The sequence below is a fragment of the Coniosporium apollinis genome, assembly GCF_000281105.1.
Source record: "Coniosporium apollinis CBS 100218 chromosome Unknown supercont1.49, whole genome shotgun sequence".
Classification (NCBI taxonomy): domain Eukaryota; kingdom Fungi; phylum Ascomycota; class Dothideomycetes; genus Coniosporium; species Coniosporium apollinis.
In genome coordinates this window covers 27,537-41,850 of record NW_006913311.1, presented here as the reverse complement: position 1 = coordinate 41,850, position 14,314 = coordinate 27,537, and the positions used below count along the sequence as shown (strand labels likewise).

The window sequence follows — 14,314 nt, the reverse complement described above, 5'->3', positions numbered from 1 at the left end:
TCACGTCTCCCCACAACGCCGTCTCCCCCTCCTCAGCGGGCGAGTACGGAGGTTTCGTCTTGAATGAGCGGTTCCGCCACAGCAGCTTCACTATCTGCGACCTAGTGCTGAAGGGACCGGCAAACTTAATCAGACGTCCATAAGCGGATCCCTTTCTACTCGGCCCAAGACATCGAGGCCAGTGGGAACTGGCCCAGAGGAAAGAGGGAGCCAGGGACAGGTTCCGCGACCGAAGGTGGAAGTGTCTTTGTAACTTCTGCGCTGGCCAGCTTTGAAAGATCGTTATCATCGATTCGGTATTCTACTGTGGTGATGCTCAATCTATCCATAGCGGCAAGGTTTGGTTCCGAGATTAGAGGAGTGGGGAATGACCGATCCCGTCTCATATGACGGAAAGGTGGGAATTATTAGTACAACAATGATCAGGACGTCGACGTTACAGCTAGCCCACGCTATACACGTGACAAGGCTGGCGGTTGTGGCAGGCTGAGTAGAATCCGCAAACAGCACGGTGGACAATCTCGTATTCGGCAGGGCTGTGCTGATGGACCTAGTTGTGTTGCAAGCGCCTCCGATTAGCCACGAGGATGTCCAAGCGACACATTCGCAGCGGGACGCTGGGAACAGCCCAAAGTAATCATAGACTGTGCACTCCTAGTGCTTTTCTCAAGATTTGCCACCAGCTTCAGGGTTAGCGACGCTTCAGCATATCGGCGGTATCCTTCCAGCGCAGCCTAGATCTTATCGGAGGTACCTGGCCGAACGGACGACCCCGTAAGCAATATATTCGGATCCGACCCCAACAAGGCCCGCCACACATGCGAGGCTGCGGTAGACTCTCAAACTCAGATTGCCACCGCTAACCAGTCCCCGTGAGGAAGAAGTCCAACTCGCTCGGCCCACTCCTCGAATGCTCATTCTCCGCCAGCTGTTCTAGCAAGCTTAAGAAAGGGTCCTTGTCGAAATCGGTATGGGTTGATCCGGCAGCGCTGGCTGCGCCAGGCGTTTGATGGTCGTACGGTGTAGGTGCACCAAGCATAGGATCGAAGCTGTTCATGTTTTCGAAGGACAAGTCTGTGCCTAGCGTGCCGAAGTTGAAGTTCGGCGAGAAGGGCGCTAAGGAAGGTGCAAAGGGAGTGAGATGTGCGAGATCTGGGTTGAAGCTGCCTTCGTCGCTTGGTCCGGCTGCTGTGTTGGGGAGTTGGTGTTGAGGTTCGGTGACCTCGGAGGGGATGGTAGCAGTACCTGACACAGACGGTTCGCCGTTGGCCTTTGTCTCCAGAGTTGGCGGCAAATCTTTGACGGTAGTCGACCTCCTTTTCTTCGTTGGTCGTGTACTCGGTTGAGTGTCTTCGGTCCTTTGCAGGAGGATGGTGGCATCCTGAGACAGTCTTGACGCACTTTGCATGTTCGGTCCCATATACACGCTACCGGCCCGACCATGACCGAAGCTAGCAGCGCTACTGATGTTAGCATAGTATCTGAAGCAACGAGGCATTTACGTACCTCTGGAGCGGAGCTTCAGTCGCGAGCTCAGCAAAGCTAAGGTGAGCTCCATCGAAGTTTTGTCCTGGGTATCGGTCGAAGAAGTCTTCAAGCTGAAACACTGGCGAGAACCTCATTGGGTTTGTAGCAAGAGACCTGACCAGCTCCGTGTGCGCTCCGTATATCATCTGCAGCGTATCGCGCTGATGTTGCACGCTTGCCCAGACCACTCGAAGCTCCGACAGTTGTTGTGTTTCTCGGAGGAGAAACTCGCTGCTCGCTGAGAACACATCTCCCTCTCGTGCTTCGTAGTGGGCGCCGTGTACATGGATGGTCGCAGCAGTGCAAATACAGTATCCGACAAAGGCTGGCCATACGATAGTGGAGGACGCTTTGCCGATCTCTACTAACTCAGCTATAGCATTCGCATGTAGAAAGCAAAGGTTCGTAGCTTCAATCTGCCAAGACTGGTGCTGCCCGGTCCCCGACAGTTCGATCAAGTCAACCGGAAGGAAAGGCCGATATAGAAGACAATGGATGAGATGGTAAACCAGCTTGCTGAGGACGAGAATCGTGCTATCAGGCTGTCCAAACAAAGTGTCAAGAGACACAAACGCATCTTGGGTCTCGGATGCCCACGTATCAAGTTCTTGACGGACTTTGGATAGATTTGATGACGAGTGCCAGGGAAAGTGAGAATCGCCTTTGACTCCGCCGGCAGCAAGATAGCGGTTGGTTGTGCCCAGTGTCTTGACTATACCTATAAGCATCCCCGTACTGCCTTGAATCCATCTACCGGCGCCACTCAGATAATGTAGGTTGGAGCCATTCGGGAAGAAGTCGCCTTGGACGGGTATTGAGTTGGGAGTAGGTTGCCACGACGGTAGTCGTAGAACGATAGACTCATCCGCAATGAGCGATGGACGCTTCGATCCGCATGCGGAGAATCGATCCATGAGGTAACAAGCCCAGAAAAGCTTCCGACGGATTTCGCGATCAGTGGATGATACTTGCCACGCCAACGGTAGTTCCCTGTGTAGATCCAGCGCAAAAGCCATGCTAATTCCTAATGCTGTTCTCCGAGTCAGTAGAGGTACTTCTCCATTGATGGAGAAGCATACATAGAAGCATATACGCCTTTCTGCTTTTACCGGCTTGATAGCTCTCCTGAGCCAGAAGGAGAAGAGTTTGCAGTGCTTCAATAGTTGGTTCATCGGTGTCGAGCTCGAAGCGCGCCCGCCGAGCATATTCCTCGCCCGTTCGATCTGCACTATTGTAGCCATCGTATGGGAATGTGTATCTAAAACAGTCAGTGAGAGGCCATTGGTTAGCCCGCATGTTGCTTACCGTGAGCTAACAGCATAGATAGCGTAGATAAGATAGGGCGGAAGCTGGTTGTTCTGAATTCGTTGCCGTGTGCTTGCTTCATTAACAATGCTATACGGCTTGCCATGGACTTTGCTGAAGTACGCATCAAGCAGTGCGTCTTGGAGCAGTCCGGGTGCATGCTGACTGCAAGGTGTGAGACGGTAATCAAAGAAAACGTTGTCGGAGCTCATAATACCTAGGTTCCGCGGGCAACGAAACGACCGTCCCTTCATTCGCTCCTTGAGCGAACTCATCCGCGGAAGTGCCTGGCACCTCAACGGCAGTCTCTGGTGCTAACGGATCGGCGGCAGAGTCTTCCTGTTTTTCATTCTGGAGACGCTTTTCTAAGCCATCCACGCGTTTGAGGAGTGCTTCGAGCACGTCCGTCTTCGGTCCGCGTTTTTTCGGAACGGCATCTGAATTCGGGTATGTTAGGGCAAACAGGAGTTGAATAGAGCAGTTGCAGGGAAGACTCTAACCATATACACAAGCACAGGCGAATACTTGGCATGCTTCGCAGGTAGGCCGGACGCGGTTGCACTTGATCTGAAGAATAATTAGTGGGAACATAAACGGCAGCGCATGGCCTAAGAATGAAAGACCTTTCGTTTACGGCAACTGTTACAGTTCATTGCTTCCTTTGGCTCGTTGCTGGTAATCCTAGTGGGAAGTCGGCCGATGCCGACTTGGGGTCTGGACATGACGACCCTGGAGAGAACCAGACGTAATAAAGGAAGGTATTAGGCAATAAGACATAGCAGGACTGTACAAGAATTCGAAGACGCAGCACTAGAGCTTGATGCAGCTGAGGAAATGAAGTTTTGATGCAAAGCAAGTCGACGGTGGACTTGGTTGAGCACGCGAGGCGGGGATGACTTTAGGGCTGGCAGGGGGCATCAGCAGGGCTAGCGTGTGTGTCTCCGTTCGAACTCTGTATACATCTCACGCGCAGAAGCCCTTGGGATCCCAGGGCTTTCCAAACAGTCGTCAAAGACTCTCCATATGATATCGAGGTTTCAATTCGGAGCTACGAAGCATCAGCCGCAAGTTTATCCGAATGAGGCACGAAAACCCCACCCCGGTTTTCCCCTCGAAAATCCGGGGAAGTGCCGTATGCCGTTGATTAGCCGACGCCAGCGTCAGGCGTTGCGTGGCAGGCAAGGGAGCAAAAGTCTTGCAACACCCCGTAAATTACCCGGTCCTTCAAAAATCCGTTCAACCCCTTATATATACGGAAAGAAAATTGACCTGCGAGGTCGTATAGATCTCTACAACTATCTCACCAAATTTAAAAGCAAAACAGCATCGTTCGGTTGCGATATGCTGAGTATTGCTACGAAACTGAAGCAGGCGGCTGCACCTCGGCATGTTGCAGGACTTTTGCTGCCTTGCCTGGTGGGAGGATATGTGGGTTCACTAAGGGGTATATATTCACATATAGCGCGCAACGTCTTGACGATCAAGTTGGGAAATCCTCATCTTTCTCAAGTCGAAAAATACTCAAGGGCTGTAGATACGCCAAATCCGACATCAGTACAAACTCCGCCCCGATGCAAGCCTTACAAAATCATACGGCACATTTTGCCCAACAAGCAACCTCATAGTCTCGACTGCAGTCCAAGCACTGACATCAGCAATGCCATACGCCGTCCAGCCCAGAGAAGCAGCTACGCCTAGCGAGTCGACCTTCCTGGGCCCGCTCGCAAGATCTACAAAGACCTTACCCGCACTGCGGTTGCCGTTTCTCCCATTCGCACTGTAGTACTTGAGCAGCGGGCCCACTGACAGAGATTTATCCGCCGGAAGAGCAGAGATGAGTGCGAACGGCTGCTCGAGAACCTTGACGTCTTCCACAGACCTCACCGGCTGCGTTCCTATGGCGAGCGAGCCTTGTATCTTGAAACCGATGGTGTACACAGGCCCGATGCCCAAACTCTTGAGGGCAAATATGGCCGGCGCTGCATCTGCGCCTGAGCTGGCCAGCAGCAAGGCCGCTCTGCCGCTGTACGCTGAGGGCACGAAATCTCGGCTCAGCGTCGCTCGAATGCCTTTCCAGGTCGCATTCTCTCCGGTGAATGTAGAAGATCCGCCACTGGAGTTGACGACGACCGTGTCGACTTGTCCGATGATCTTGGCCGCATCAGAGAGCGACGGAAGGTACGGCACAGGTACAGCTAGTGGTGGGTTGATGTAAGCACCACCAAAATTTGGCCGCCTCAAAGTAGCCTCAACCGAGCCCTTCGGTTTCCTCTCGACAAACATGAGTTGATGAGGCAGGCTCAGCTCGTTGAAGCACTTCTCGTAAAACATGGCTTGCGTAGTCGAGCGGAAGCTCCCAATGCCGTAGAAGTCTAGCTTCGGCATCTGACCCATGCTGTGGAGTGCGGAGTTGATCTCGGCAGCGCTCAGTTGGCCAGGAGCGGCAATCATCGGAAGCAGAGGATGAGTGACGGGTGTGAAAACCTTGTTCAGCGCTCGTGAGAGCTGTCCGACAGGACCCATGTTAAGTCCCGAGAGCGGTGGATGGCTGTGTTGCGACTGTATAGTCGACCTGAAGTACTCGAGTTCGTAGTTGTCCTGCATGTTGTGAATCAAGGCAATCATCTTGACAACATCTCCATAGACGGCGCCCTTCGTAAACAGCTCTTGCGCCTGAGGAGACGTCCACTTGAAGTTTCCGGAAAAATCGTGAAATGCGGATATGATCTTGCTGTGCCCTTTCCTCTCAGCCAAGCGCTGCCGGATGTGCTCGGGTAACCAAAGCTCAACATCGATGTACTCGCAGCCCCACTGCATGGCCTTGTAGAGATAGGTGAAGAAGAGGTCGGGATTGTCCATAGGGAATCTCCCGTTCTCGTTCGTGCACCTTGTCGTGAAGATTATCGGCAGTTCTGTTCGCTGACGCAAAATCATGAACTGTTCGCCAACGTACTTGAGGCTTGGAACAGGGCTGAATGATCCGTCCGCGAGCGGTTCCTTTAACAGATCCACGCGCAGCTCCACGACGTCAGCCCCGACTGACAGTATGTCGAGGTTCGGTAACGCCGTACGGACGTCTGGAAAAGTCATCGACAAAAGCGTAGTCTTTGCTTTCTTCGCCAGGTTTTCGTAGTGATAGCTCTGTCCAAGTATGAAGGCAAAGAAACGCGCAACATCTCTACGATAGAACGGCGATTGGGTATATAGATACTCATGGTCGCAGTATGAGCTCACGACTTCGTTCAGCTCCTGATCTCCGTCTACACAGTGTGTGTTTATCACCAGCCTCGAGCCGGTTCGACTTCTACCCTCCAGACCGGGAGCTGCACTGGTGTCGAGGATGCCTGCGATTATTTCTTCCGCGACGGCCTCCGCCTCCTCGAGAGTCTGGACGAGTATCCATGGCTGACCCAAGACATCCGCGATCACACTGACGATCTCTTCCTGTCCCTGACCGTATATTACAAGCAACGTAGGCTTGTTCACTTTCCCAAGCTCTTGTACTTCGACTACACCCGTCTTCTCTGGTAGTGCCGGAACGGCGGTGCTTGTTTGGAGCTTAGTAGCCATAGGGGTTTTATCCGTAGTAGTAGATGCGATTTATGCGCAGTGGCCGCGGGACCAGAACGCGGCGAGGGGTGTTGAGTTGCAGAACTCCGAAGCTCGACGTTTGCATATCCGGTAGTTGAAGGAGTGGCTCATGCGCAAGTACAGTGTCAAGGTATGCTCTTGAAAGGAGCATGTACCTCTAGTTTGCGCCCAGCACTGTAACGAAATATTATGCTGTGATTGGTAGGTACAATGAGTAGAATCTCAGACACAGTCCAATGCTGTGACCGTCCTAACAGTAAGTCAAGGTGGAAGAGACAACTCAGAGTAACGCCCGCACGAAGACTGAAGCCCACCGTAGATTAAGATGGTGGTGTTTCCGGCCCGGTACGACGAGTCTGGGACGTGAAGAACGGACATGGTGGTGTCTTTCTCCAGCAATCACCGTGCTTTCGGGTTGCCTGCAGGGACGAAAGGCAGCCAATTTCTCCGCCAATCCAGAAGCGCAAAATGTGGAGCAACTCGCTCGCAGATCTCCGTTCCGGCCTTCCTTCTTCGTCCAGTTAGTATTTTTACGAAACATGCATAAATGCACAGAGAAACAATGAAGTCGTGTTGGGGCATCGGAAGGTGCGTGAGTGCAATCGCATTCTGGGAGAGTTTCGTCTACTATTACAAGTGCTTTATCCACACTGAATCACATCGTTTCTACCTGGGTAAGCTTCAAAGCAGGGCGAAAGCGGGATTTGGAGAGTGCCTTGTCAAGTTTGCAACACCACAGCAAGAGATGGACATGGCTTTGGAGAATAGTGCTTCCAATACCGCCGTCGCCGGCAGCTGCTCTAATGCACGATTCGAGAGCAGTGGACGCCGCGAACATAGCGCACGCCCTACATCTGTTCCTAGTCTATCGTCTCTTTCCATAGTTGCTGACTTCAATAAGTCGTCTACATATGCAAGCCTCTTGGGGCGGAAAGCACGCAACAACGCCGCCAATGCTGAACGCCAGATCCCACAACTTTTGTTCGGATGATGCATCGCTAAGAAACGCCGGTCCCGTATGAGGCGCTTGAACGCGGCAAACGAAGCGCTAAAACACGGAGAAGGTGACGGCTGTGTCGGAGATGAGAACTGATGGCGGCACGAAGCGCGCCTAAGAGAGGAGAGTCGAGTAGTGGTGGTTGTCATCTTCGTAAAAGGGCGACTCGCCGCCCACTCAACAGCGTGCGGGTGGTTGCGTGAACCGCTGTCTTCAGGTTCGAGGTGATGGTGACTGATCATAGCCTCGCTTCCGCAAGTCTCCGTTCCCGCTCCTGCGCAAACACCTTTCTGCTCATCTCCAGCACCATCTCGAATCCCTCCCGCCCTCTCACCGCATTCTGTTGAAACCGCTCAACGGTGAACTGCTCGATGCTGTTCTTGATCTTCTGCCAGCCGCCACAGAACGCCGTTATCTTCGCGTGCTGGTGGAATTGTGTCCGCGAGTTCGGTGCGGCAGGCGAAGGCTTGTAGACGACGGTCTCGCGCACTGAGAGCAGGTCCGACCAGGTCATGTTCGTCGAGCACATTGTGACTTTCTTCCTTCTCGGGTCCACGTAGGATGTCTCATAGACGTGAGAGGTGTCTTGGCCGCCGAGGAAGGAGTTGAGCCATTTAGGGGCGGATTGTTTGCAGGTTATTAGGCGTTCTGTTCGAAGCTGCAGATGGTCGTGTCAGCATACGTGTTCGGAGCTCACCGACGCGGATGGGGCAAGACTTACGATGCCTGTCTCTGGGTCTACCGTCCGGGAGAGAGTGTCGACTGCAATAACGTGTGGCGTCTTCTCGTTCCAGGGACAGTATTTCCGCCAGTTTGCTGTCGAGACCTCTTCCCACGAGTAATCAAAGTCGGTCGTCGACGCGAAGACCTTCATTTTATATGCGTGTCGCGTGGTGTGCGTTAGGGTAGAGAGGTGTCAAAATTTGAGCTCGTCGAAAACAAGAACTTGGAAGATTCGCTTGGTTCGGCGGAGCGAGTACAGATGCAGGTGTTGGACGTGACGGGTTTCGCGTGCTTTTGGTATGAGTATCGTCTGTCTCAAAGGCGAAAAGGACAGCAGAGTGGATGGAAATAGGAAGAGAGCACACGACCTGGTCGAAATAAAGAGGTACTTGGTGGGTACTTTAGTGATGTTCTGGACGGGGCAGACAAAGCTTTCCTGGCTCTCCCGAAGCCCCGGACAACGGCGGAACCAAGGAATTTGCTGCCGCACAGCCTGATCTGCAGAGCCGTTCAACCTCACGCTCGCTGATTGGTTCGTGCGACGGTCGCTCTGGCCGACTTCACCCGCATGCCGGAAGCCCGTGAATGGAGCTGGGAATTTCCCTCAGCCTTTATTGCCTGCAGCGGAATCATCACCGGACGACTGGAGTCTGCCACATCAACGATCAGGATTCTGGGCTCGGAGGCTTAAGCAACTGGATCATTCTCAAGCGAGGACCGGTTGCTTAATGTGCGATGCATGCTATGTCCGTTGATACGAAGGAGGAAACGACCGCGCCATCAATGAAACCATTTAGTGTGCTGGCTACATCTCCCTATTGCCCAAGGCCCATACCAAACCTCTTCTCCTCCTCCCGATACTCAACGGGCCTATCCCACACATTCGCAGCCCCCAGCACAAGCTCCACAAGCTGCGGCCTATCCCCATAATACGTCCTCATGAACCCCGCCATCATATCCAGCCCATTCGTAATGCCTGCGCTCGTCCAGACATTGCCGTCACGTGTCCAGCGCCGCTCGTCCTCCCACTTCGTGTCGGGGAAGCCGTGTCTTAGCGCCGTCAGGATCAGCGGCGGCGGCCCAGTGGCCGTCTTGCCCTTCAGCACGCCCGACTGCGCGAGCGGTATGATGCCAGTGCAGACGCTGAGGACTGCAGTGGCATGTTCGACCTGGGCGCGGATGAAAGCGCCGACGGCTTCGGAGGCAACGAAGTTGGGCGGTGGGCCGGGGATCATCAGGACGTCGAGGGCTGGGCTCGTCTCGATGGAGTCCTACGTTGGTAGAGGATCAGCGCAATATCAAAGGATACGCAAGGCTGTTTGTCTTTACCGTAACAGCCACTTTCGCGTTCGCAGTGAGTGGGAAGAGACCTTCGCCTGTCTCGCTGATGTAGTGGATGTCCATATTGACACCCTTCTCTGCCAGTGCCGACGCTCCTAAGGCGTGGATGTACTGGGGTTGCATCATGGCTAAGAGGTCGACGGGTGCGACCTCTAGGTACTGGACGTCTTCGTTGCCGAGGAGGAGGACACCAACAGTGAGGGAAGATTTGGGCGCAGAAGACATATTGGTAAGTACTGGAGGCGCTCTCAAGGACTTATGGATGTACAAAAGCTGAATAGAGAAATTTCAATAAATACTTGAGATGGAAGCTGGTCGGCCCAACACTGGGAGAGGATATTTTTATAGACAATCGGAGACTGTCCGAGTCACGAGCAAGAGCGCAGACCCGTCGCCGAACGCACCACAGGTCACCAAACTTGCAACCCAGAAGCGAGTGAAGAGCAAGTATGAGCATATTTGCTATCCATCAGAAGGTTCGGATGACTTCAAGGACGCGCGGTCAGGTTGATGAGGCTTTTCAGGCAGAAGTATTTGCTCGCTTGTGATTGGCTCTAGAATGCTAAAGGAGCAGCAATGGTGATTGACACTGATCGGGAAGCAGAAGAAGGGGGAGTTCATAACAGTGAAAGGCGGGAGAGATTGCACAACTAGAATGCGGCACTAGGACAGATCAGCCCATCTCCGCATGTTGACCACGCGCGGTGAAGCCGGCGGCCGAACAGATCGAAAAATCGACGCGATTAATCCATTGAAGGCGCAGTGCTTAGTCCACTTTCCACAGTGGCATGTTAGTAGTATTGAGATAACGAGGCTGCGTGAGTTGGAATCAAGAAGGTTGCTCAACGCAGTACTGCCACAACGACTCGGTTGAGAGAAAGAGCCAGAAACGTTAGCTGTCGAAAGAGCACCATAAGCAACGTTATAGGAGCGCTGTAAGTATCCAGGAGGGATATATGCAGTATTCACTCCCCCGACAGCTCCCTTTGCCATATGCCGAGTGTAACGCCTGCCCGCATCCCCTTGTACATGTTCATGCACTGCGACTCAATGGCTAGCCTAAAATGCGGCCGCTCAGACCGCCATCGGCTGGCCATCTGCTTCCCCGGACTTGACCGTCTTGCCCGTCTTCTTGATCTTCTCGAGTACGGTGGCGTAATCGAGGGTGTCGGCAGCGACTATTTCCGCGGTTTGAGTGTCGAGCGAGACATTGAACGACTTGACGCCTGAACAGAAGAAGCGTCAGTGACACGCTCCTAAAGCAGTACAGTTCTGTAGGACCAGTTTACGCGCTGGACTGGCGGGGCTGACAAGCGTTGGAAGGCGGTGACATACCGTCCAGCTTTTTCAACACGCGCTCAACAGCGCCGGAACAGCCACCGCAGCTCATGGCGACGTTGAACTTGTAATTGTGCTCCGACATGATGTTGGTCTTCGATTGACCAGCTGGGGAAGGGGACACGCGACTCGGCTTGCTGGAACAGAAATCGGTCGGGAGAGTTGAAGCACGCTGTGAATACGAGTTCGCTAGTAGCTTGCAATCGCGTTAGGTCTGTCGGCGGGCTTCCGATATCTTCGACTTGCTGGTGGCTACGGTGTTCAAAAGAGAGTATATAAAGGTCTGAGGAAGCGGCGAACGTGGCTGATGTTACAAATCCACGGGCTTTGTCTCACGTGGGAAATGGTGTGCTGCGCCGATCGAACGGCTCCATGATTGGTGCAATAGGGAAACACAAGTCTCTGTCTTCTGGATCAAGCGGAACACCATCTCGTCTTCAACCAGGTGAAGCAATGGAGTCGTGAATTGCTTGAGGTCGACTCTCGGCTGGTCTGATTCGACTTGCCCAGTGGACACGGAGTACTTGCATGCTGCTGGCCTTGCGCAGTGCCCCTCGCTACAACGTCACTGGATGGACCCCGCGGCACCAGTTGAAAACAACTGCAAGGGAGATTCGGCTTGATAGACCACACGTGCGCCGTCAAGATGGCATCGTGAGTATCCCGTATCCCGTATCCCGTATCCCGTTGTGTCCAGTTGCCACGGCTAATCCTTCTACAGCAATATTTTGTCCCTGCCGTTCCGACGAACCCATTCCATATCTCTCGCCGAAGCCATCAAGCAGTACATATCGACCAAATATGACCAGCACCCGGACATGTTCACGCAGGACTTGCAGGCCATTGATCAGCTGCGCTCAAGCGCTGTCAACGCCATCGAGCCTCACACGAGCGGTGTCAAAAAGCTGCAGGCGTACGCAGCCCAGCTGGTTTGGATGGGAGGGAAATTTCCAATAGACGTACGTGATTCCGGCTTGCACAGACACGCCACGCGAGAGGCTGCTGATCTCTCCCTGCCTCAGATAGGTGTCGATTTCTCCTGGTATCCCGCAATAGGGTACAACACCCAAAGACCGAGTCCGTCCCGTTTCACCTCCAACCTGTACTCCCCGGCGCGCTGACCGTGTGCTCAGTATCACAGAACAACCTCCGATTTGAGCTAGCAAACATCGTGTACAACCTCGCCGCAATGTACTGCCAGCTCGCCACCTCCTCGAATCGGAGCACATCTGACGGCTTGAAGGCAGCTTGCAACTACTTCTGTCTAGCAGCAGGGGTTATCTCTCACCTCAAGATCAATGTCGTACCCGAGCTACGATCAGCACCGCCAGAAGACATGGACACCATGACGCTGGAAAGTCTAGAGCACCTGCTTCTAGCGCAAGCACAGGAATGTTTCTGGCAAAAGGCAGTGAAAGATGGGCTCAAGGATGCCTCGATAGCCAAGTTGGCCGCCAAAGTATCCGACCTCTACTCCGAGGCCAGTGATTTTGGCATCAAATCTGAGTCAATCACAAGCGAGTGGATACACCACATGACCGCTAAGCATCACCATTTTGCCGCTGCCGCCCAATACCGAGCCGCTTGCGACTGCTTGGAGAAGAGGAAGTACGGAGAAGAAGTTGCCAGGCTTCGGGACGCTCTCAGTTGTGTCAACGAAGCCTTGCGAGAGTCACGTTATATCAGCAAGGCTGTGTTGGCTGACCTCAACGCGCTCAAAACCAGGGTGCAGGAGGACCTCAAGCGGGCTGAGAAGGACAATGATATGATCTATCTGATACCAGTGCCGCCCAAGCCGGAACTGAAAACATTAGACCGAGCCACAATGGTGGCAGCCAGAGTACCAAAGGAGCTCTCGGATCCGCTATCGCTGCTAGGCGAGAACGGCGCACTCGGCCGTCCCCTATTCTCGAAGCTGGTCCCTTACTCTGTGCACGTCGCAGCCAGCATATACGCTGATCGCAGGGACCGCATCGTCAATCAGACCATCGACGAGCTGGAGGCTTTGACGGCGAGAATGCACGAGGTGTTGAAGAGCCTCAACCTACCAGGCTCACTACAGGCCCTTGAGAAGCCACTTGGATTGCCTCCAGGTCTCATCTCTCATGCAGAGGAGATACGCCAGCAGGACGGCATTAACCGTCTCTATCGGTCTATCGATGAGACTCGGAAGCTGAAGGAGACCGATCGGGCAATGTTTCAGGAGGGCCTAGACCTCTTACGAGCAGAAGCTGCAGAAGATGACCGAGCAAGGCGAAAGTATGGCACCGACCGATGGAACCGGCCTACATCTGAGCAAGCAGTGCCGCAGCTATATGCTCAGATAGGCGAGATCGAGGGCTACCTGAAGTCCGCGGCTAACAGCGACAAGCTCGTGCAAGATAAGATCAAGGATTGTGAAGAGTACGTTCGACTCCTGAGCGGTACAGATAGGGACCTTGAACACTTCGTACCGAGCAGCCGCCGGACCACCATGACTCCTGCGGTCGAGAGAGAAGCAGGGAGGCTCCGAGGTTGCTTGAACGAAGTAAATCGGCTCGAGACCAGACGGAGACGAAAGGCTGAAGCTTTGAAAGCGAAAGCCAAGCAGGACGACGTCAGTAAGTAAAGCGCTAAATTCTGTCGTATCTGCCACCATGCTGACCGGGTCACAGATCATGATCTGCTAAGGGAAGCCGCTCGCTTGGAGCGCGAATACCCCATGCACACCATCGAAGCGGTCCAGTTCGAGAACTTCTTCGAGAAACGTCTCCAGACGTACGACGTAGACAAGGCGATGATCTCAGAGGAGCAAGAGGAGCAGCAGAAGATTGAAGCCCGGTTACGAGAGGCAAATGCAGCCTTCATCAACGCACGGCGAGGCGACTCTTCAAGCAAGCAGCGCGAGCAGGCACTACAGAAGCTCGAAAACGCGTACTTCAAATACAAAGAGATCATATCGAACCTCGATGTAGGAAGGAAGTTCTACAATGACCTCGCCAAGATAGTCGGACGCTTCCGGGACGACTGCCGCAGCTTCGCCTACCAGCGGCGAACGGAAGCGTCCCAGATAGAATCGTAAGTCTCTGAACTCCTGGAGATAGCCCATAGCTCCCTAACAGTCCCCAAGCGACCTCAGCACAGCAATGTCCGGCCTGAACCTCCAGCAGGCCAACTCGTTACAGCAACAGAGGAAGGCGGAGCACCAGAAACCGCCATATCCGGTCAAGCCTCCAGCTGAGGAGCCGCTGGCGGCACCAACACCCACTAGGACCGGGCCGGGCCCCGTCGCGGCTGGTATGTGGACGCCGGAGATGGGGATCAGGTTCAATGACGGGAGCGCGCCGCAGAGCAATAACCAGCCAGGACACTCACGTGACGCGCGGTGGGATCCGGCGAAGGGCATGAAGTTTGCATGATAGGATGCTAGTATGGATAATGTATAGGTATGACATGGGCAGCATCATACGTGAGGCGGGTAGTCTGTACATAACGACTGCCAATTGGGCCAAC

At 53.8% G+C, this 14,314-nt stretch overlaps 6 protein-coding genes across 6 annotated transcripts; 1 reads left to right on the top strand and 5 right to left on the bottom strand.

The window, feature by feature from the left end:
- Positions 1 to 859: 859 nt before the first annotated feature.
- Positions 860 to 3,554, bottom strand: W97_08091 (uncharacterized protein; the record flags this gene model as incomplete). Its single annotated transcript, XM_007785960.1, has 6 exons — positions 860 to 1,460; positions 1,507 to 2,557; positions 2,607 to 2,785; positions 2,833 to 2,997; positions 3,050 to 3,269; positions 3,479 to 3,554. The coding sequence occupies 6 exons, from the start codon at positions 3,552 to 3,554 to the stop codon at positions 860 to 862; spliced, it is 2,292 nt and encodes a 763-aa protein (XP_007784150.1).
- An 829-nt stretch (positions 3,555 to 4,383) lies between these two features.
- On the bottom strand, positions 4,384 to 6,402 carry W97_08090 (uncharacterized protein; the record flags this gene model as incomplete). Its single annotated transcript, XM_007785959.1, has 1 exon — positions 4,384 to 6,402. The coding sequence occupies one exon, from the start codon at positions 6,400 to 6,402 to the stop codon at positions 4,384 to 4,386; it is 2,019 nt and encodes a 672-aa protein (XP_007784149.1).
- A 1,256-nt stretch (positions 6,403 to 7,658) lies between these two features.
- On the bottom strand, positions 7,659 to 8,294 carry W97_08089 (uncharacterized protein; the record flags this gene model as incomplete). Its single annotated transcript, XM_007785958.1, has 2 exons — positions 7,659 to 8,078; positions 8,142 to 8,294. The coding sequence occupies 2 exons, from the start codon at positions 8,292 to 8,294 to the stop codon at positions 7,659 to 7,661; spliced, it is 573 nt and encodes a 190-aa protein (XP_007784148.1).
- A 664-nt stretch (positions 8,295 to 8,958) lies between these two features.
- W97_08088 (uncharacterized protein) lies at positions 8,959 to 9,709 on the bottom strand (the record flags this gene model as incomplete). Its single annotated transcript, XM_007785957.1, has 2 exons — positions 8,959 to 9,414; positions 9,473 to 9,709. The coding sequence occupies 2 exons, from the start codon at positions 9,707 to 9,709 to the stop codon at positions 8,959 to 8,961; spliced, it is 693 nt and encodes a 230-aa protein (XP_007784147.1).
- Positions 9,710 to 10,558: 849 nt separating this feature from the next.
- On the bottom strand, positions 10,559 to 10,907 carry W97_08087 (uncharacterized protein; the record flags this gene model as incomplete). The annotated part of the gene is made up of 2 exons (XM_007785956.1): positions 10,559 to 10,710; positions 10,820 to 10,907. The coding sequence occupies 2 exons, from the start codon at positions 10,905 to 10,907 to the stop codon at positions 10,559 to 10,561; spliced, it is 240 nt and encodes a 79-aa protein (XP_007784146.1).
- Positions 10,908 to 11,468: 561 nt separating this feature from the next.
- On the top strand, positions 11,469 to 14,220 carry W97_08086 (uncharacterized protein; the record flags this gene model as incomplete). Its single annotated transcript, XM_007785955.1, has 6 exons — positions 11,469 to 11,476; positions 11,544 to 11,781; positions 11,845 to 11,899; positions 11,956 to 13,422; positions 13,477 to 13,879; positions 13,932 to 14,220. The coding sequence occupies 6 exons, from the start codon at positions 11,469 to 11,471 to the stop codon at positions 14,218 to 14,220; spliced, it is 2,460 nt and encodes an 819-aa protein (XP_007784145.1).
- Between the last annotated feature and the right edge of the window lie 94 nt (positions 14,221 to 14,314).